The sequence below is a fragment of the Terrapene carolina genome, unplaced genomic scaffold, assembly GCF_002925995.2.
Source record: "Terrapene carolina triunguis isolate 2854851 unplaced genomic scaffold, T_m_triunguis-2.0 Scaffold210, whole genome shotgun sequence".
NCBI lineage: Eukaryota > Metazoa > Chordata > Testudines > Emydidae > Terrapene > Terrapene triunguis.
Genome location: NW_020664561.1, coordinates 5,246,876 through 5,267,486, shown reverse-complemented (window position 1 = coordinate 5,267,486; position 20,611 = coordinate 5,246,876). Strand labels below are relative to the sequence as shown.

Here is a 20,611-nt window from a genome sequence, read left to right as displayed (position 1 = left end):
ATGAAGGACTTGAACCATTTTTGAAAAGCTTTAGCCATGGTAAATTGCTTGTGTTGAAAGTGTAACAGACATTGACGTATTAGATGTTGGAGAGGTGGGGAATGGAGAGAGGTTCTAGAGAAGGGAGGGAATGAGAACAGCGCTGTTCCAAAAGCTCCTAATTTAGTCTGCCAGTCACAAATGGGAGCAGAAAATGTAGATGACCTGCTGGTGGTGTATAACTGGAGTAACAGCTCCTCTTCTAATCGCACTTGCAGACAGTGGATGGGACATGGCCAAGGAAAAGGTACAATCCCTTGCAACCATAATAGCCCTCTGGGGCTACTGGCAGCTGTCCTAATTTAAAACAGTCCTCTGGCTTCTCATGGAGCTTGAGCCTCGGACCCTCTGGAGCTTGAAAGCGCTGCATGGTATCCTGTTCCCTTCCTCTCAGTCAATATTATAGATGTTTACTCCAAGTCTTAATCACACAAGTTATTGATCTTGTGCCTTGGGGGAGCTTTTAATCAGCACAACCAAGTTTTCCAAACTTTGGAAGAAAAGGATACAGGTAACTTGGAATAACTGCTCCCATTTTTCTTTCCTTGTTCTTCTTCGAGTGATTGCTCATGTGTATTCCACAATAGGTGTGCATGCTTGCCACGTGCACCGGTGCCAGAAGTTTTTCCCCTAGCAGTACCCATGGGGGGGAGTGCCCCCGCATCCCCTGGAGTGGCGCCTGCCTGGTGCGGTATAAGGGGAGCTGCATGCTCCCCCCACCCTCAGTTCCTTCTTGCCGCCAGCGAAGGTGAGTCGGAACTGCTCAGCTCCAGCTTTGCTGCAGCTTGTCCCCAGAACTGTTCGTCCATTCATTAGTACCTGTAGTCAGTTAGGTATTTAAGTTAATTTAGTTAGTTAGTGAGCCCGGGCCGGGGCATGCCCCGCGCCCCGGGATTTAAGTCGTGCGGCTCTTTTAGGCGTTCTATGCCAAGGAGTGACCCGCATGCGGACTGTCTGTGCTGCTTGGGAGAAACCCATATCAGCGAAAGGTGCAAGATCTGCAAGTCGTTCAAGCCCCAGACCAAAAAAGAAAGGGACATTAGGCTCCGGGCCATCCTGATGGAGTCGGCGCTGGCCCCGACCCCGGCACACCGCTCCGAACCGGTACCCGGCACCGCAGCGTCTGTACGCGGAGACCCTCCGGTACCATCGACCAGTCGGCACCGCTCCCCATCCATGGGGCACACTAAGAGGACCGGAAAGACGCCCTCTCCACAAGGGCACCGAGGGAAGTCTGGGACAGAGGCTAGCCCCATGTCGGGCAGCCCTCGATCCCCACCGGGCCCTAGGCCTCCGACTGATGTTGAGCGGAGTAGCCCGGCCTCTTCGGAGCAGGCCTCTCCGGATGTCCGGATGCCATCTACGCCCAAAGCCCTCCAGGCGGCCAGCGATGTCATGTCCATGCTGGTGCCTGGAGCTCCGCCGATGTCGGCCTCCACGCTCCAGGGGCAAGCTGCCGCTGGGATCACTGCAGTCGCCACCGGCCTGGTACTGGTCTCGGTCGAGGGAACGTTCCCGACACCACTCATGGCCCAGCGACCGTTCAGGGCTCAGTCCATGTGGATCGCCCTCGACGCCGGCCAGACTGTCTGGATGGGTGCCGTCCGACCAGGACTCCGGGCACCGCTCGTCTTCGGAGCAAAAATCGACAGGACCGTGGTGGACTTTGCCAACTGGCCTCGTCTCGAAGGAGGTACCACAATCGGTCGCGGCATGACCGTCTACGCCGTTCCTGCTCGGACTCCCGCTCCAAGTCTCCGTTAAGGCACCGTCGCCCCGGGTGTCGATCACCGGCGTCTCGCTGTCGTGGGTCTGCCCGTCGAGGCTGTTTGCGGAGCAGCTACTACCGTCGGTGCCATTCCTTCACCTTGAGATCGCGGTCCCGTGGCCGACGTAGATCCCAGCACCGCTGCTACTCCCGGTGCAGAGGCAGCAGTGGGTCGTATGCCAGCCCAGCCTCCGCTCACAGCCGCCCGTCTACAGGCCAGGCTAGCCAGCCCGAACAGCCGGCCCCGCCGGTGCGGTGCCTCAGCAAGTGCAGTGGCACTGAGCGTTGTGGCCAGTCCAGTGGTACCAGTGGGCACCGTGGCCTCCGGTGCAGCCACTGGTGGGGACTTGCTCGGTGGCCGGGGCGTCGGAAGCACCGTCGGCCTCCATCCCTAGACTGCCAAGAAAGGAGTCAGTGGGACCCATGTCCTCAGCACCGTGCCTGGAGTCCGACCAGGTGGTGGATCCTCCGGTGCTGGCCGACACCCAAAGCACCACACCGGCCTCCTCGCCCCGTCCGGAGGAGCTGATTGCAGCCCCGCCCCCCCTCCGTCCCACAGGAGGACTATCGGGCCCACCAAGACCTCTTAAAAAGGGTGGCAGTGAGCCTCCATCTCCAAGCAGAGGAGATGGAGGAGCCCTCAGACTCCTTGTTCAATGTGCTGTCCCCCTCGGCACCGGGCAGGATGGCCTTGCCGCTCCATGAAGGGGTGGCAAGAATTTAAAATGCCCTGTGGCAAACACCAGCCTCATTGGCTACCATCTCTAAGAAGGTGGAACGCAAGTACTTTGTACCCACTAAGGGGCATGAATGTTTGTATACCCACCTGGTGCCCAACTCCTTGGTGGTTGAGTTGGTCAACCACAGGGAACAGCAGGGGCAGCCAGCCCCGACCCCTAAGAACAAAGACTCTCGGAGGCTGGATATTTTCGGAAGAAAAGTTTATTCATCGTCAAGCTTCCAGCTAAGAGTAGGAAACCATCAGGCTCTCCTGGGTCACTACGAGTTTAATCTCTGGGGATCCCTCCCCAAGTTCAAGGACTCACTCCTGGAGCACAATAAAAAGGAGTTTAAGGCGCTCATGGAGGGAGGGGCAGCGGCCGCAAGGGCATCCCTGCAAGCTGCTTCGGATGCAGCGGACACGGCCGCACGGTCTGTGACCTCAGCGCTGTCTGTGAGATGAGCGTCATGGCTCCTGCTCTCTGGGCTATCCAGCAAAGCACAGTCGTCAATGCAGGATCTCCCTTTCGACGGGAAGGCTCTGTTTGCTGAGGAAACAGACACAAGGCTGAATGGCATGAAAGACTCCCGCACGGCCCTCCAGACCTTGGGCCTCTATGTCCCTGCTCCGGCAAAACCCAAGTTCAAGCCACAGCAGGCTTCTGCCCAGGCCGCCCTCCCGAAGTACGAGGCCGCCCATAAGAAGCAATGGGACTATAGAAAATGCCCGCAAAAGCAGTCTCGGCCTGCCCACCAGCCTGGGTCCTCTAAGGGCAAGCAGGCGGGTAAAAGGCGTTTTTTGACGGGACGCTCGGAGGTACCCGGCCAATTCTCAGCAGGGATCCACCCCCAATAAAGCTCCCTTTTTCCAATCGGTTGTGTGCTTTCCTCCCGGAATGGTCGTGGCTCACCTCGGACCGATGGGTCCTCAACCCCACCCCCCGGGGTACCCCCTTCCGTTTGCCCCCCCCCCCCCCCACCCCCCCCCCCCCATCCCTCTTGGGGGACCCATCACACGAGGCTATGCTCGAGCAGGAGGTCGGGCAGTTCATGGAACTAGGAGCGATAGAGGTGGTGCCCAAGGAGTTCTTGGGCAAGGGGTATTACTCCCGGTATTTCCTTATCCTGAAGGCCAAAGGAGGGCTCAGGCCCATCATGGACCTGCGAGGTCTGAACCAGTACATGGTGAAACTCAAGTTCCGCATGGTTTCCCTGGCCTCCATTATCCCCTCTCTGGATCCCGGGGACTGGTACGCTGCCCTCTATCTACAGGACGCGTACTTCCACGTCCACATATTCGAAGGGCACAGGCGCTTCCTCCATTTCGTGGTGGGACAGAATCACTACCAATTCACGGTCCTCCTGTTTGCTCTGTCCACTGCCCCCAGGGTCTTTACAAAGTGCATGTCAGTAGTAGCGGCCTACCTCAGGCGCCGGGGGGGGGGGGTCCAGATATTCCCCTATCTGGACGACTGGCTGGTTAAGGGCACCTCCTGATCGCAGGTGAGGGATCATGTGGCACTCCTCCTGTCCACATGCACCGCCCTGGGCCTGATGGTAAATAATACCAAGTCCACGTTAGTCCCGGTCCAACGCATAGAGTTTATCGGGGCGCTCCTGGATGCAACGTCGGCCAGGGCCTCTCTCCCCCCAGTCAGGTTCGAGACCCTGATAGGGCTCATCAACTCAATCGCAATGTTCCCGGTGATGACAGCCAGGGCTTGCCTGGAGCTGCTAGGTCACATGTCGGTGTGCAAGTATGTGGTCTGCCACCCCAGACTCAGGATGAAGCCCCTTCGGCTCTGGCTGGCCTTGAAGTTCTCCCAGTCACGGACAGAATGGGCAAGGTCCTCATCATGCCGAACTTGGTGATCACCTCCCTGCGGTGGTGGTCCGCCCCAAGCAACATGCTCCAAGGGGTCCCGTTCAGGGACAGGGCTTCGTCGTTGGAGCTGGTGTCCCATGCATCGGACCTGGGCTGAGGGGCCCATATGGGGAATTTTCAGACCGAAGGCCTGTGGTCTCTGCAAGATCTAACCCTTCATATAAACATCAAGGAACTCAGGGCGGTGCGACTGGCGTGTATGGCCTTCCGCTCGCACCTGAAGGGCAAGGTAGTCCGGGTTCTTACGGACAACATGGCCTCAATGTTCTATATCAATAGGCAAGGCGGGACCCAATCCTCTGCCACGAAGCCCTCAGTCTGTGGGACTTCTGTATAGCTCACGACATCCACCTAAAAGCCTTTCACCTGCCGGGCGTGAGGGCGGATCGCTTGAGCAGAGACTTTTCCTCTCAGCACGAGTGGTCTCTATACCCGGAAGTGGCCCACCAGCTCTTCCGAAGGTGGGGAACTCCCCAGGTGGACCTATTTACGACCCGGCAGAACCGACGATGCCCCCGGTTCTGCTCCGGGGGGTGCCCTGGGAAGGGCGCTATCTCCGATGCCTTTATTCTGTCCTGGTCAGGCCAGCTTCTCTATGCCTTTCCCCCGTTCCCTCTGATCAGCAGGGTCCTGGAGAGAATAAAGATGGACAAAGCCACGGTCCTCCTCATTGCCCCGGCGTGGCCCAGGCAGCACTGGTACGGGACCCTCTCAGGCCTGGTGGTGGCTCTGCCATGGCCGTTGCCGCTCCGCCCGGACCTGCTCTCTCAGGACCAGGGCTGCCTCCTCCACCCCAGCCTGGCAGCTCTTCACCTCACGGCATGGCTGCTCATTGGCTAGGTGGCAAGGAAAGGACATGCTCAGAACAGGTTCAGTGCGTCCTCCTTGAAAGTAGACGGCCCTCCACTTGCCGCTCCTACATGGCTAAGTAGTCTCGGTTTTCTAGGTGGGCGGCGGACCAAGGTGTGTCCCCAATGGCCGCCCCGATCCAGCTTATCCTTGATTACCTCCTCCACCTGAGGGCCCAGGGCCTGGCGCCCTCGTCAGTCAGGGTGCACCTGGTGGCCATATTGGTGCAAGGACACACTGTGTTCTCCCATGCTATGACCGGCCAGTTCCTTAAGGGTTTGGACCGGCTTTACCTATATTCTAAGCCCCTGGTCCCACAATGGGACCTGAATCTGGTGCTGGCTTGTCTTACATGGCCCCCGTTTGAACTGTTAGCCACGTGTTCCTGGTCTCACCTCTCGTGGAAGGTGGCCTTCCTGGTTGCTATCACGTCGGCCAGGCGGGTCTCGGAGCTCAGGGCCCTGACCTCCGAGCCGCCGTATACGGTCTTTCATAAGGACAAGGGCCAGCTCTGCCCCCACACCCCGCGTTCCTCCCGAAGGTGGTCTCCGCCTACCACATGGGTCAGGACATTTTTCTACCAGTCCTCTGCCCCAAGCCTCACGTGACTAGTGAGGAGCACCATCTCCACATGCTCAATGTGAGGCGGGCTCTTGCTTTCTACCTCGAGCAGAACAAGCCATTCAGAAAGTCCTCACAACTTTTCGCCGCCTCGGCTGAGCGCGCAAGAGGCCAGCCGATTTCCACTCAGCGGCTTTCCAACTGGATCACTTTGTGCATCTGCTCCTGTTATGAGTTGGCGTGTGTCCCCCCGCCGCCCACTGTGAGGGCGCACTCGAGTCGGGTGCAGGCCTCGTCGGCTGCCTTCGTGGCCCTCGTCCCTATACAGGACATTTGTAGGGTTGCCATGTGGTCTTCGGTTCACACGTTCACCTCGCACTATGCGATAGTCTCCCAAATCAGGGATGATGCCGGGTTCGGCAGGGTGGTACTCCATCCCGAGAACTTGGGAACTCCTACCCACCTCCAGAAGGTATAGCTTGGAATCACCTATTGTGGAATACACATGAGCAATCACTCGAAGAAGAAAAGACAGTTACCTTTTTGTAACTGGTATTCTTCGAGATGTGTTGCTCCTGTCTATTCCACATCCTGCCCTCCTTCCCCTCCTTGCCGGAGTTGTCTGGCAAGAAGGAACTGAGGGTGGGGGGAGCATGCAGGTGCCACTCCAGGGATTGCGGGGGGCGCTCCCCCCTACGGGTACTGCTAGGGGAAAAACTTCCGGCACCAGTGCACATGGCAAGCACGCACACCTATTGTGGAATAGACATGAGCAACACATCTCGAAGAACACCAGTTATGAAAAGGTAACTGTCTTTTTCCTTCCTCTCACGTGCCCAGAGATGAAGACAAAATATTAGCTTCCTATGTATGTGAATTCAGAGAGCTTCTAACTTCTTTTTGTTCAAATTGTATGCAAATCTGACAGGGTCCAGGCACAGACAGTGATACATATACCTATAATTTACTTATGCTGTTAACAATTACTGTATTAAAATTGGTCAGGCTAGTAGGGAGACATTCAGAAGGCCCAAGCCCGAGCCACTCAGCTCCCATTAAAACAACAAGGAGTCTGGTGGCACCTTAAAGACTAACAGATTTATTTGGGCATAAGCTTTCGTGGGTAAAAACCTCACTTCTTCAGATGCATAGAGTGAAAGTTACAGATGCAGGCATTATATACTGACACATGGAGAGCAGGGAGTTACTTCGCAAGTGGAGAACCAGTGTTGACAGGGCCAATTCAATCAGGGTGGATGTAGTCCACTCCCAATAATAGATGAGGAGGTGTCAATTCCAGGAGAGGAAAAGCTGCTTCTGTAATGAACCAGCCACTCCCAGTCCCTATTCAAGCCCAGATTAATGGTGTTAAATTTGCAAATAAATTTTAGTTCTGCTGTTTCTCTTTGAAGTCTGTTTCTGACGTTTTTTTGTTCAGCTCCCATTGACTTTCAGTGGAAGTTGGGGTCCCCTCTGCCTTTTGAAAATCTCCCCTTTGAGGAATAAAAAGAAAATATCTTTATGGGGTACAGTGTTCTGGGAGCTCTGCAGTGGCAATTGTACAAATTTTTGGTGAAATGAAAGGGGTTTAAAAATAATATTGGACTTCATGAGAAAAACCAATTACACAAGAAAAGGAGCAAAATTGTGTAGTCTAGTGGTATAGGACTTGGTGAAGAGGATTGTTTGATGCAATGCCCAGACACAATAAGGCATTCAGTAGTAAAGGCTTTACTCAGAAGTAACTATTTTTTCCATAGTGTTTTTTGTTGGCTACAGAGAGACTGGTATCCTAGTAGGAAGGTCACATTACATTATTTTATCAAATTAAAACTCTTATTAGTTTTTTTTTTTTAATAGGGTCTATGCATCAAAGTATTCTTACCCACAGTGTTCTGGCAATAATAAGTTGTTGCCCCGAGGCATAGACTTGGAGAGGTTTTGATAATTATGCAGTTTTACACACTTAGGGGATGTCTACACTGCAGTTAAACACCTGTGACTGGCCCGTGCCCTCAACTCATGAGGCTTTTGCTAGGGGAGGAGAGCCATGCAAAAAACCTTTCCTCTTCTTTGCATGGTTGAGCAAGGGCCTTCTATTGTAGCAGTCCCTGCATTCCTCAGAGCACAGGGATGGTTCACTCCTGATCCCTGCTGGGGAGCAAGCATCTGAAAAGATGGCAGGAGGAAAGCGGGGTCATGGTCCCTCTGCACTGTCCTGGTACACACTTTAGGAAGGCTGCGGGAAGGGGGTCTTTTCTTTGTGCATTTTAAGATATTTCCATGTTAAATAGATCATGATGTTTCAGTACAATTATCCATCTGAGACACCAACAAATCAACAGATCAAGGCTACTCAAGTAGCAAGCTGAAACCTCTGTTTTGCTAAACTGTTCATTTTGTTACTTCATCCACCAGCCCACCCCTGTTTGTTTCGTCCACCTGTTTTATCCTGTCCAACGCTTCAACTGTAAGTTCACTGGGCAGACTTGTTACATGTTTGTACAGTGCCTAACACCACAGCGCCCTAATTCTTCATAGAGGTTCCTGACTAGCCTGGTGTAGTAATAGTAGCAATAAGAGATCAAATATTGCCTATCCTGCAAAATATAGTGCTAGAATCTGTGATATGTATTAAACTCCCCTTTGGCTAGATATGGTTAGTCTTAATTAAATTTTACAGAAGCTGATAATGAGGCAACTGTAAGAAAGCTGAGGGAGGTAGTTGACTGATAGTTCCATTATAGCCTAGTTTGCTAAATAAGTAAAGAAACAGATTTGATTTAGTAGGTAGTACTGCTTTTGGCCAGAATGATTATAAAAGACAATATTCAATAATGCAGCAAACTCAAATTTTCTTTTTCCTTTTTTTCTTCCTGGTAGGTACTGCTGCTAATTGATATCCAGGTATCTTACATCAATACCAACCATGAAGACTTCATTGGCTTTGCAAAGTATGTATACAGAGACTTTATTATACAGATCCACTGTTAATTTCCCCTTCTTACCGACTTAAGGAAAAAAATAGCCTGAAACATTTAGAATGGTGGAGATGCCTACTGCCAACCTCGAGACATGCAAATAGCGTGTAATGCGGTTCACTATTCACTGCTGGGCACCTCCTGGTGGTTCATCTGGGGATTAGCTCTCGACCAGTCTGACGCCCTGTATGCCTTCAGTTGCCCACCCTGTAGTGTGTCTGTCTCTCTGTCTCTGGACTCAGGTTACGTCCTCCTTCGTGACTCAGGGTGCTCCCTCTTCATGGCTTGACCCTCTGGCCAGGTCACTATAGTAGTTCTTCTGTGGTATCAAAGTCCCACTGGACGAACTATCTCAGACAGTCTTCCAGTCCACTGCCCCAACTGTGCCACTTCCCCAGTGGCTGGCAGTGGAACCCAGGCCCATCCACTGCTCCAGGTTCCAGCCAGGGACCCTAAACCCAGCAACCGCAGTCTGTGCAAGCTCGGACCCTGTTGCTCTTTCCCTGGGCTCTTTCCTACCTCTCTTCTGTCTTCTGCCCCTGCCCCCTTTTGGTCACCACTGGAGCTTCCTCTGCTCCGTGTGGCGATTTCACCCCTTCTCAGGTTGTTGCCAGCGTCTGTATTCTCAGGCAGGATCCCCAGGCATACTTCTCCTGGGATTCCTCCTTGTCTTTTGCTAATTGCCATCATCTCTAGGGAGTGACACCCAGTTCTTTCCTGCTGCCCCGTCTTGCTCTCTACTTCCTGGCTTTATACAGCTCAGCCTGCCCCTAGCCTGCTGGGCTTTATCTCCTTCATCTCCTCAGCTCAGCCGGCCCTGACTCTCCTCCAGCGGCAGCCTGCCATGGGGATAATTGGCCCTTTTTTTTTTTCCTACTCAGGCCTAGTGTGGTGTGGACACCCCATCACATAGAGGCTCACCCTCAGGACACTTAATACTTGACTGTGCCCCCTACTGTAGGTCTAGACTGGATTCTCTTGCTTTATCCTAGCCTGACTTCAGGGCTCACTGGAAATGCATCTCTTGACCTGGAACTGCGTCTCTCACTTTTTATAGAATCATAGAAATGTAGGGCTGGAAGGAACCTCAAGAGGTCTCAAGTCCAGCCCAGCCTAGTCTCTTGACCTTGAACTGTGTGTCTCTGGAGACAGCTTTTGATGCACGGATGCCTTTGGTGCAGCCGTTACTGGTAGCATTGGTGCACAGTTGCTAATACAGATTTTAGCAGCATTGATTTAGTACTCACTACACTGCCTGCTTAGGATGACAGTGACACTGCTGAAAATGAGCAAGACTGCTGTTTGGATATAGAGGATAATAGTAGCAGAAGCCAAGAACTATCTCTGAGGGAAGAAGAGCAAGATAATTCTCTCCAATATGGGCTGATCCTTTTTTCCATTTAATTGAACAGATTAAGATTTCTTCTTTTGATATGCAGACAATCCAGGAAAACCCCAAGGCTGTGATTTTGAGGTGTTTGGCCTCATTTCCCAGATGATGTAACAAGTGCCCCTCTTCCATCTTAGACTCGACCAGTTGGTGAGGTTTGGCAGCAACTTCATACCACTCTGGATGTCTCCAAGATGGTTATTGGAAAATGGAGGGATATCCTCAGCTTATTTCTCCCTCCCTCTCCAAAAGATTATGGTGATGGAGGCAGCCGCAATCATGATAGTGCCATAGCATGACTCCAGAGGCTAGGATGCCCTTGGACACAGATTTTTTCAATCTGGGATATTGTCAGCTCACGTTGGGAACAACAGTATGTGTTCTATATGGGAAAACACCAGTTCAAGCTGTGGAAGAAGGTTTGCACTGTGTACCCCCCACCTCCAAGGGTGTGGAGCAAAGAGTTTGTAAGAAACTGACTTGTGAGGGAGTGGACAAAGCCAGGGTGTGGCCATCCTTTGGTGATACAACAATGGGGACAGCTGTCTGTGCCACTGATGCTTGCGGACACATTGTTGCATTTACTAGGCCTTGGCTTTGTGTGATGGTTTCACCAGAAGTTTCAGGACCATGAAACTTTGAAGATGGGGGAAAATGGATGATAGTCTTCTGAAAGCTGAGATAATTAAATCTGTCCCTCATTCTCTCAGGTTATCCTCCCCTCCTCCTCCTCCTCTTTCTTTTATCTTCTAAAGAAAGCACCTGCCAAGAAACCAGCACATACATATGCTCTGGATTCTGCGGTGCCCAGTGCATGCAAAGTTAGTTCACTTTGCCTTCCTTCTGGAAGAAAACTCTAGGTTTCTGAATTCTGGAGTGACTAGCCAGCCTGTCTTGTACTCCCTTACTATTAGAGCGAGACTAGGGTCCATTTATCATGCAAGGCCCTTCTTGGACACGCACAACTCAGAATTACAAATTTCTCCCTTCCAGAATGTGCTGTAATTCAGCATCCCGAAGAGAAGCTGCAGTAAATCTAATCCCTTCTGACCAAAAGGATGTCATTGAGCCTGTGCTATTGGTTAAAAGAAAGGGAGGATTTGAGCCTGTCCTGAATGTTAAAGACTTCCATTGGTAACTGGTTAAGGGAAAATTCAAAATTGGGTTTTAGAGAACAATTGTACCTCTCCTAGAGGAAAAGGATTGCTATGAGCTATAGTTGGTGGTAGTGCCTATGTATTTACACTGATAGAACTGTGTATTTTTTCTCTTTCTGGATATTTGGATAGCAATCTAGAAGGGATATAAGAAGCAGTGCCTCTCAATTGGTATGCTGGTGCCACTAGGGCTTAAGATAAACTAGTCAATGTTCCAACTTGTTCCCAGAAACTGGTTGGAGTGTACAAGGGCCTTACTTGACACAGCTCAACTCAAAGCCTTCTTGCTCTGGAATAGGGTCCAGGACATAAGGGAAAGGATTTTCAGAGCCAGCCGGATCAGCAAGAGCCATGCAGCAAAAGATTGGCCTGATAGCTACAATGGTTATATGTCAATGAAGTCTTGATTTCAAATTTTCTCCATTGCAAAACCAAGTGACCACATATATTTGTTCCTGGGATGGGGAGCTGATATGAAGGGCCACCTCTTCCAACATCCTTGGTCTTCAGGAATAGCAGCTGCACGTGAATGTTCTGGAGATGAGGGTAGTCCTGAATGCTCTGAAGACCTTTAGGTAATGTTTATCACAAAAAGTAGCAGAATCTTTCCTCTTGTATTTGGAAGCCCTGAAGACACAGGATTGGGCAGTGTTCCACAAAACACATCTGGTGGCAACTTATGTGGCAGGAATGAAAAAGTGAATTGCAGACAGCCCATGTCAATCAGTAGTGGACATATGAGTGCAGCCTTAGATAAGAAAGTAGTGGACCATAGGAAGTATGGCAAGAGACTACCCTAGCTTAACTAGGAGATCTTCATTGATCTGAAACTCAAAAAAGAGTCCTACAAAAAGTGGAAACTAGGTCAAATTACAAAGGATGAATATAAACAAATAACACAAATATGTACGGACAAAATCGGAAACACCAAGGCACAAAACAGGATTAAACTAGCTTGAGACATAAAGAGAAAGATCAAGGACAGGGTAGGCCCCTTACTCAATGAGGGGGGGGGAACAATAGCAGAAATTGTGGAAATGGCAGAAGTGCTAAATGACCTTTTTGTTTGTTTTCACTAAAAAGTTCATTAGCAGTTGGACATCTAACTTAATGAATGCCAGTGAAAATGAGGTAGGATCAGCGGCTAAAATAGGGAAAGAACAAGTTAAAAACTATTTAGACAAGTTAGATGTCTTCTAATCACCAAGGCCTGATGAAATATGTCCTAGAATACTGACTGAGGAGATATCTGAGCCATTAGTGATTATCTTCAAAAAGTCATGGAAGATGGGAGAGATTCCAGAGGACTGGAAAAGGGCAAATATAGTGCCAATCTATAAAAAGAGGAATAAGGACAACCCAGGGAATTACAGACCAGTCAGCTTAACTTCACTAGCTGGAAAGATAATGGAGCAAATAATTAAGCAATCAATTTGCAGATACCTAGAAGATAATAAGGTGATAAGTAAGTCAGTATGGACTTGTCAAGAATAAATCATGTCAAACCAACCTAATAGCTTTCTTTGACAGGGTAAGAAGCCTTGTGGATGGGGGGAAGCTATGGATGTGGTATATCCTGACTTTAGTAAGGCTTTTGGTACTGTCTTGCACGATCTTCTCATAAACAAACTAGGGAAATACAGCCTAGATGGAGCTACTATAAGGTGGGTACATAACTGGTTGGAAAACCATTCCCAGAATGTATTATCAGTGGTTCACAGTCAACCTGGAAGGGCATATCAAGTGAGGTCCCGCAGGGATCAGTTCTGGGTCTGGTTCTGTTCAATATTTTCATCAGTGATTTAGATAATGGCATAGAGAGTACACTTATAAAGTTTGCAGACAATACCAAGTTGGGAGGGGTTGCAAGTGCTGTGGAGGATAGGATTAAAATTCAAAATGATCTGGACAAACTGGAGAAATGGTCTGAGGTAAATAGGATGAAATTGAATAAGGACAAATGCAAAGTACTCCACTTGAAATGACTGCCTATGAAGGAGTACTGCAGAAAGGGATCTGGGGGTCATACTGGATCACAAGCTAAATATGAGTGAACATATTCAAAATCAAACATCATTCTGGGATCTGTTAATACAGTGGTCACCAATCGGTCGATTGTGATCAACTGGTCGATCCTGGAGACTCTCCCGGTTGATTGTGCTCTCCGGCGGCATAGCAGGGCTGCCGCTAAAGCAGGATCCCTGCCTGCCCCAGCCCCATGCTGCTCCCGGAAGTGGCCATCACACCCCTGTGGCCCTGGGAAGGGAGAGGGGGTCAGAGGTCTCAGTGCGCTGCTCCTGCCTGCAAGCATTGTTCCCCGCAGTTCCCATTGGCCAGGAACGGGGAACTGTGGCCAATGGGAGCTGCGGGGGCAGTGCCTGCATAGAGGGGCAACGTGTGGATCCACGTGTCCCTCCCCCTCCCCCCCGAGGGGCCGCAGGGGTGCGTTTGGGCCCTTCCGGGAGAGGTGTGGGGCTGGGGCAGGCAGGGAGCCTGCCTTAGCCCTGCTGTGCTGCCATCTGGGAGCCACTCGAGGTAAGTGCTGCCCGGCAGGAGCCTGCACCCCAACCTCTCTCCTAGAGCCAGCACCCTATACCCCCTCTTGCACCCCAAGCCCCTGACCTGACCCCCCTCCCAGAGACAGCACCCCGTACTCCCTCCTGCACCCCAAGCCGTTGCCCCAGGCTTAGCCTGAAGCCCCCTCCCACACTGCAAACCTCTCAGCCCCAGCCCAGAGCCTGCACCCCCTCCCGAACCCCAACCCTCAGCCCTAGCCCAGTGAAAGTGAGTGAGGGTGGGAGAGAGAGAGCGATGGAGGAGTGGGGGGATGGAGTGAGTGGGGCAGGGCCTTGGGGAACGAGTGGGGCCTCGGCGAAGGGGTGGGGTAGACCCTGGGTTGTCCTTAAATTCAAAAAGTGATCTTGGGCGTAAAAAGGTTGGAGACCACAGTATTAGCAGGAGTGTTGTAAGCAAGACACTAAAAGTAATTCTTCCGCTCTACTCTGCAAATTAGGTCTCAACTGGAGTATTGTGTCCAATTCTGGGTGCCACATTTCAGGAAAGATGTCGACAAATTAGAGAAAGTCCAGGGAAGAGCAACACAAATGATTAAAGGTCTAGAAAACATGACCAGTGAGGGAAGATGGAAAAAATTGGGTTTGTTTAGTCTGGAGAAGAGAAGAATGAGGGGGTATATGATAACAGTTTTCAAGTACACAAAAGGTTGTTACAAGGAGGAGGAAGGAAATCTCTGAGGATAGGACAAGAAGCAATAGGGTAAAATTGCAGCAAGTGTAGTTTAGGTTGGACATTAGGAAAAACTTCCTAACTGTCAGGGTGGTTAAGCACTGGAATAAATTACCTAGGGAGCGTTGTGGAATCTCTGTCATTGGAGATTTTTACAAGCAGGTTAGACAAACACCTCTCAAGGATGGTCTAGATAATACTTAGTCCTGCCATGAGTGCACGGGACTGGACTAGATGTCCTCTCGAGGTCCCTTCCAGTCCTATGATTCTATGATATCTTTCTAGAATGGGTTCACAACCTTTCTGAAAAACAACTTACCTGTGTTCTGTACATTATTCTAGCATTATTGCTTAGATCAGATCTCAAGAGGAATCCGATCTGACCTTTCAGGGTTACACAATATATTCCTGGAACCAGGGTGCCGGTCTCCCTCCCCAAGAGTTTTATTTCTTTTGTGTTGCCCCTGGATTTCCTTTACCCACTGCTGTATTTTGGGGGGATATTACCTATCGATATATTAAACAAAGGAAATGGTTATGTTTACTTCTGAGGCTATGTTCACCCAGTTAGTTTTTCACAGCATATTGTAGTCTTGCATTTTTTTGTATAAACATTGCAGAGAATTACTAATGTTTAATTGTTACCCTCGGAAGAGGTATGTTTTAATGGAATACTACTCATCCACCCCTTTCTCCACAAAGATATGAAGGTTTGGAACCTCTGCTTCTTATTCTCTTTCACTGATTACTTTAAAGGCATATTTTTGCCCCCCCATTGGAAAGAAATGGATTGTTAGATCACTGGGAGAAACCTAAGTACCTGTGCAAGGGGTGGCTCAAAGTGCACCCCGCTGAGTCCAGTGACTTAGAACTTTGAGTTGTGATAGTAGTTTCAAAACCCATTCTCTGGTGTACATAGACCTCAAAATGGCAATACACTTATTTTCTGATAAGTGCAATTGTCAGTAAGCAACTCTACTGGAAGAAATTATTAAGGAGACAAGAAGCATCTCAACTATAGAAGTCTAGCTTCTTAAAATGGTGTTCAACAGAAGAGAATGAGTAAATAATTTTAGTGTTTACATTTTTAAACCATTCTTAATATATAGTACAATAGAAATTATGCAGTATCAACTATATTAACATTTAGTATTACAAGAAATACATTTATATTGGAGCAGGTTGGGAACTTTCTGTCAAGATAATTTTTTGACAGAGAAAATGCAGTTTTTGCAAAATCTAAGCTTTCCAGACTGCATTTCCCATGATGCACCATGGCCTCCCCTCTGAAGGAGTCTCATGATCAATCATGGGAATTATATGACTATGGTACATTGCAAGAGATGTAGTTTGGCCAGGGTGACTGGCCCATAGGGAAGAATCAGAGCAATGGGGCACCACTATACCTTAAGCAGATGCAGGTTAATATCAAATTAACTTCAAATGAAACATTTTGGATTGGGAACGTCAAAACACTTCTTTTCAGTTAATATAAAAATGAACCATTTCAGAACCAAAATCTTTTGGAAACTTTGAGAAAAAAATTGATATTTTGACTTTAAGTCCCGATTTGGGAGGAAAACAAATGGTGAAATATTGGAATTCCCTGCAGGATAGAAATTCTGATTTGCTCAGCTATAACCCATATCTATCTAATCTCTCTAAACAGAACCATATATATTGATTCCTTCAGTGAACAATATTTTTTTAATCTAGGTAAACAAAAAGCCAATCACTGTGCTTAAGAAAGAATGGAACATAATAATAATAATATATGGAGATATACCTATCTCATAGAACTGGAAGGGACCCTGAAAGGTCATCAAGTCCAGCCCCCCTCCCAAGTACTGATTTTGCCCCAGATCCCTAAGTGGCCCCCTCAGGGATTGAACTCACAACCCTGGTTTTAGCAGACCAATGTTCAAACCACTGAGCTTTCCCTCCCCATAGTTCACGTTAATATGGGAAAACACCAGGCACTAATTTAACCATAAATTCTTCTAAGTCCAAAGGCCAAATGGTATTTTATACAGTTGCTCTAAACATGCTTAACAGTCTAAAAATAAGCAGTCACTACACCCGAACATTTATAAGCATTTGATAAAGATACTTCCAAACGGGCAAAACCTAGTGGTGCTTTAGACCCATATTGGTCAGCTCCAACATGATCAGCTAGGTATTAGCAATGAACCCTTTAAGAGTTTGCAAAGAGCGGTGATGTCATTGCCAATGACTGACTTCAACTAAAAACCCATCTGAGACGATTCACCCTTATTTCTAGTCTTAATACAGATAAGATTTCCAATCTCCTTTCTTCCCGAGGTCTCCTATCTCTTCTTGCTGACTAAGGCCTGGTCTACACTACGGGATTAATTCGGATTTAGCAGCGTTAATCCGAATTAACCCTTCACCCGTCCACACTACAGAGCCAGTTAATTCGAATTAAAGGGCCCTTTAAATCGATTTCTGTACTCCACCTCGACAAACGGAGTAGAGCCTAAATCGATTTTGTTAATTCGAATTAGGGTTAGTGTGGACGCACACAACCGAATTACTGTGTTTAAGTTAATGGGGTAGTGTGGCCGCACACCACCGAATTAATGTGGTTAAAAACCGAATTAAGGTGCTTAGTGTGGCCGCGCACAATCGAATTTATACAACCTGTTTCCCAAATTCGAATTATCTAAATTCGGATTAATCCTGTAGTGTAGACATAGCCTAACAGAACAGTGGGAAGGTTTGTGCTTGTTTCTTTTAAGAACCTTGTTTTGTCGTGTTACTGCTGCTCTTTATTTTATTTGTTACTTTTTGAACCATACATCCTGCCCCACACTGCAAGTAATAGGTAATACTACTTATTAGTCTCGTGGCCTTCTTTTACTTGCTGATTGGGGCCTTTTCCTTACTAGGTGCAAACTATAAATCAGACATTATTTTCTTAACCAAACTTAAGATAACTTTAATTCTTTTAATTTCATAACTGTCCCTACAGTGACTCTTCTTTTTTAATGTGATATTGGTTTCCTATTTAATTATCTTTTGCAAGCTGATAGGAAAGTTTCATGTAAAAGTGAAGATGGAATGATATTTCCAAATGCAAATTTGTATGGGTGCTACTGAGACAGTAACTCAGAACCTATTTGTCTGTGAGGAGTTAACTTCATATTTTGTGTGTGTAGAATATTAACCGTAATTTATGCTTGATGAATACAATAAAGGAGGCACTATGACTAACCAAACCTCAGCACGTCTCCAGATATTTGGGTTATTGACTAGCGGCCCAGTTCTGCAAACATGCACATGAGTAATGTTACTCGTGAGTAGGCCCACTGAAAACAAGTGGACCGTTAACTTGAGTAAAGTGTTTGTAGGATCAGTGCATAGGGTCTCAACTAGGGTGGCCGGTTGCCTGTTTTTTTTTTACCAGAAAGTCCGGTCAAAAAGGAGACCTGATGGTATCCAATCAGATCTAATGACCAGACACCCAACATCTGGTCACTGCAGGTGGGGGAGGTGGGGAGGCGATGAGTCATCACCCGGGCCAGCCCCTACCTGCATTGGATGGCTGCAGTTCCCAGCCCCGACTCTGCAGGCGAGTCCCTCCCGACCCATGCAGGGAGTCGTGGAGAAGGGAAAAGCAGTGAGTGACGGAGAGAGCGGGAAAGAGGAGTGAATGGGGGCAGGGCCTCAGGAGAAAGAGTCAGGGCAGGAGCGGGGCCTGGGGGGGAGGAGTGGGTCCGGGGAGGTTCCAGCACTCCTGCTGGAGTGTCTCGTTTTTAAATATTACAAAGTTGGCAAGCCTAGGCTCAACTCTTCAGCCAATCTGTGGAATGGCAATTCTGCACCAAGTAGCTGCAGAATCAGGCCACTTATCTGGGATCCAAACAGATATTGCCTGGAATTAACTTACTCATGTCTATTCTCCTTCCTACTTTCAAAGCAATGGTTGTGGCAGATCTGCAATATATGCTAATATTTGTAGAAATGGGACAAATTAATTTAATCCTGAAGCCTCCAAACAAAACTTGCTGTCACCAAATGGCTACCCTGGTGATCTAGTAACCTAATAGCCAAAGCAAGTTTGGATTCTTCTCTCCTCCCCTTTTTCCAGTAATGTGTGTACTGTGTGATCTTGCTACCAGTGTATCATGTAATATAAATGCCTTTAGAATTAAACTTTGTAGCTATTATGACTTGTGCATTTTTATGAGAGAGGAGTGTTTCATTTCAGTAATGGGATTAGCAAAGTTCAGAAACTGAGTAAAACACTTAGTTTAAAATATGCTGCATTGCTGTAAGATTCCAGCTTTTTAACCACATTTTGTGATGGTTTCATCCCTCATTTTATATTTACATCCTCAAAGTGCATATAAAAATTAGAATAATATCCAAAACGAGCTGCTAGACTAGGCCTTTAGAGAACCTATGGGTGGGGGAGGATTTTGCTGCAATGCTCTAAAGAACTAAAGTGACTCATTTTTTCTTGCCCCTCTTTAATACTAAGATTTCACTTGTGCACAGATGAGCCATAACTTTTTATGTCTTTAGTAACCTCATCAGACATGTAAGTCAACACAAAGGCTTATTTACTATGGCAGTGCAATGTACATTATAGAGGAGGTGATTAATAAGAATCTGTTTGTGCTGATCTGTTTTCTGTTAACAGAAGTTTACATGAACTGAGTTTGCTTGTGAATTTGAGACTGAATTGTGTTTCTTCTTAGCTTCAGATTCTGGGCTCATAAATTTTGATATTTTATTGTTTCCAAAGCCTGTTGCTTAAGGACTCATCTAGCATTTAAATTTCCTCAGTGTAACTTTTCTCTTTGCTTTTCTTAGTGCCCAACAACGAAGCAGTCAGGTTAACAAAAGTGCAGTTGGAAATCAGGTAGGCATCTGATAAGAGAATGGATAATTGCATGTACAAGTGAACTTCAGTTGTTGATTTTATGGGCTGTATCTTTTATTTTTTGCTGTAAATGTATAAGTGACCAGTTTTGCTTGATACGTAATATAAAATGCATCTTTTTTTACTTGCTTTACTTAAGTTTTCAGAACCAGCTGACATCTTCATTAAGGTTGTCAGCTATAACTTTTAATAATTCTGCTGCTAACTGGACTGCTCTTCAGTGTCTCCTCCTCCATGCCCTTAAGTACCCAGAATTTCTTCCTGTGTTGTCTCTAAATATTTAGTTTTCATTATGCTCAAACTTGTGAATGATTTCAAAGACCAATACCGTGTGAGTACTTGTTTTATACCTGCTCTTGGTTGTATAGTAGTTTACTAGTTCACACATGTGCACAGCTTGATAACACAGTGAAGGGACGGGTCAGTAGGCGAAAGCAGACTTGTCTTTACCTCTGCTGAAAATTTTCAGTTGACTTCATAAAAATGTTGATTACATACCATAGTCTTGCTTTGAAGAAACAAAGCTGATTGGTGGTCTCAGACGAATAGCACTCTTGCTGAGATGGCATTAACTAAATTAGTCGGCTGTTTCTTTTTATTATGTGTAGTACAGGCTTGCAAGATGCTTATACTGTGAAGAGGTGCTGCCACCCTCAACTCCCAGTGATTCCACTGCAAGTTAAGGGTGCTCAGCTCTTTACAGGATCAATTTCTGTTTTCTTTTTAAGTTAAAACTCTAAGGATGATTGATATAACCAGCCTCAGTATATATTCTTGTATATTTCTAAGGTTCCGCAGAGTCTGTTTGTCTTTTAAGCAAAACAAATTAAAAAAAATCATTTCAGTGTTCATCTATGATGGTTTCAATTTTGGATAGTCAAAATAAAATAAAGTAAACTTCCTTTAATCTGGATTATTTGCTTGCACATCTCCCTGATGTTCTCGCACGTAATTGCTCCTGCATTAAACATTACAATGAAAAGTTAAAGGCAAAGATTTTTCAAAAGTGACCAGTATTGATGAGTGCCTCCGTTTTTGGGTGGTGAATTTGAGATGCTTTAAAGGGGCCTTACTTGCAGAAGGCAAGTACTCAGCTCTTTCTGTAA

General features: G+C 47.6%; 1 protein-coding gene across 1 annotated transcript in view; it reads left to right on the top strand.

Annotated features, from left to right (window-relative positions):
* The window catches only part of LOC112107414 (dynamin-3), a 316,224-nt gene that overhangs the window by 111,927 nt on the left and 183,686 nt on the right, over positions 1–20,611 (top strand). Inside the window, exons 12-13 of the mRNA XM_026655330.1 lie at positions 8,706–8,776; positions 19,436–19,484. Of these exons, the coding sequence (XP_026511115.1) occupies positions 8,706–8,776; positions 19,436–19,484 (120 nt within the window). The remainder of the gene's footprint in view (positions 1–8,705; positions 8,777–19,435; positions 19,485–20,611) is intronic.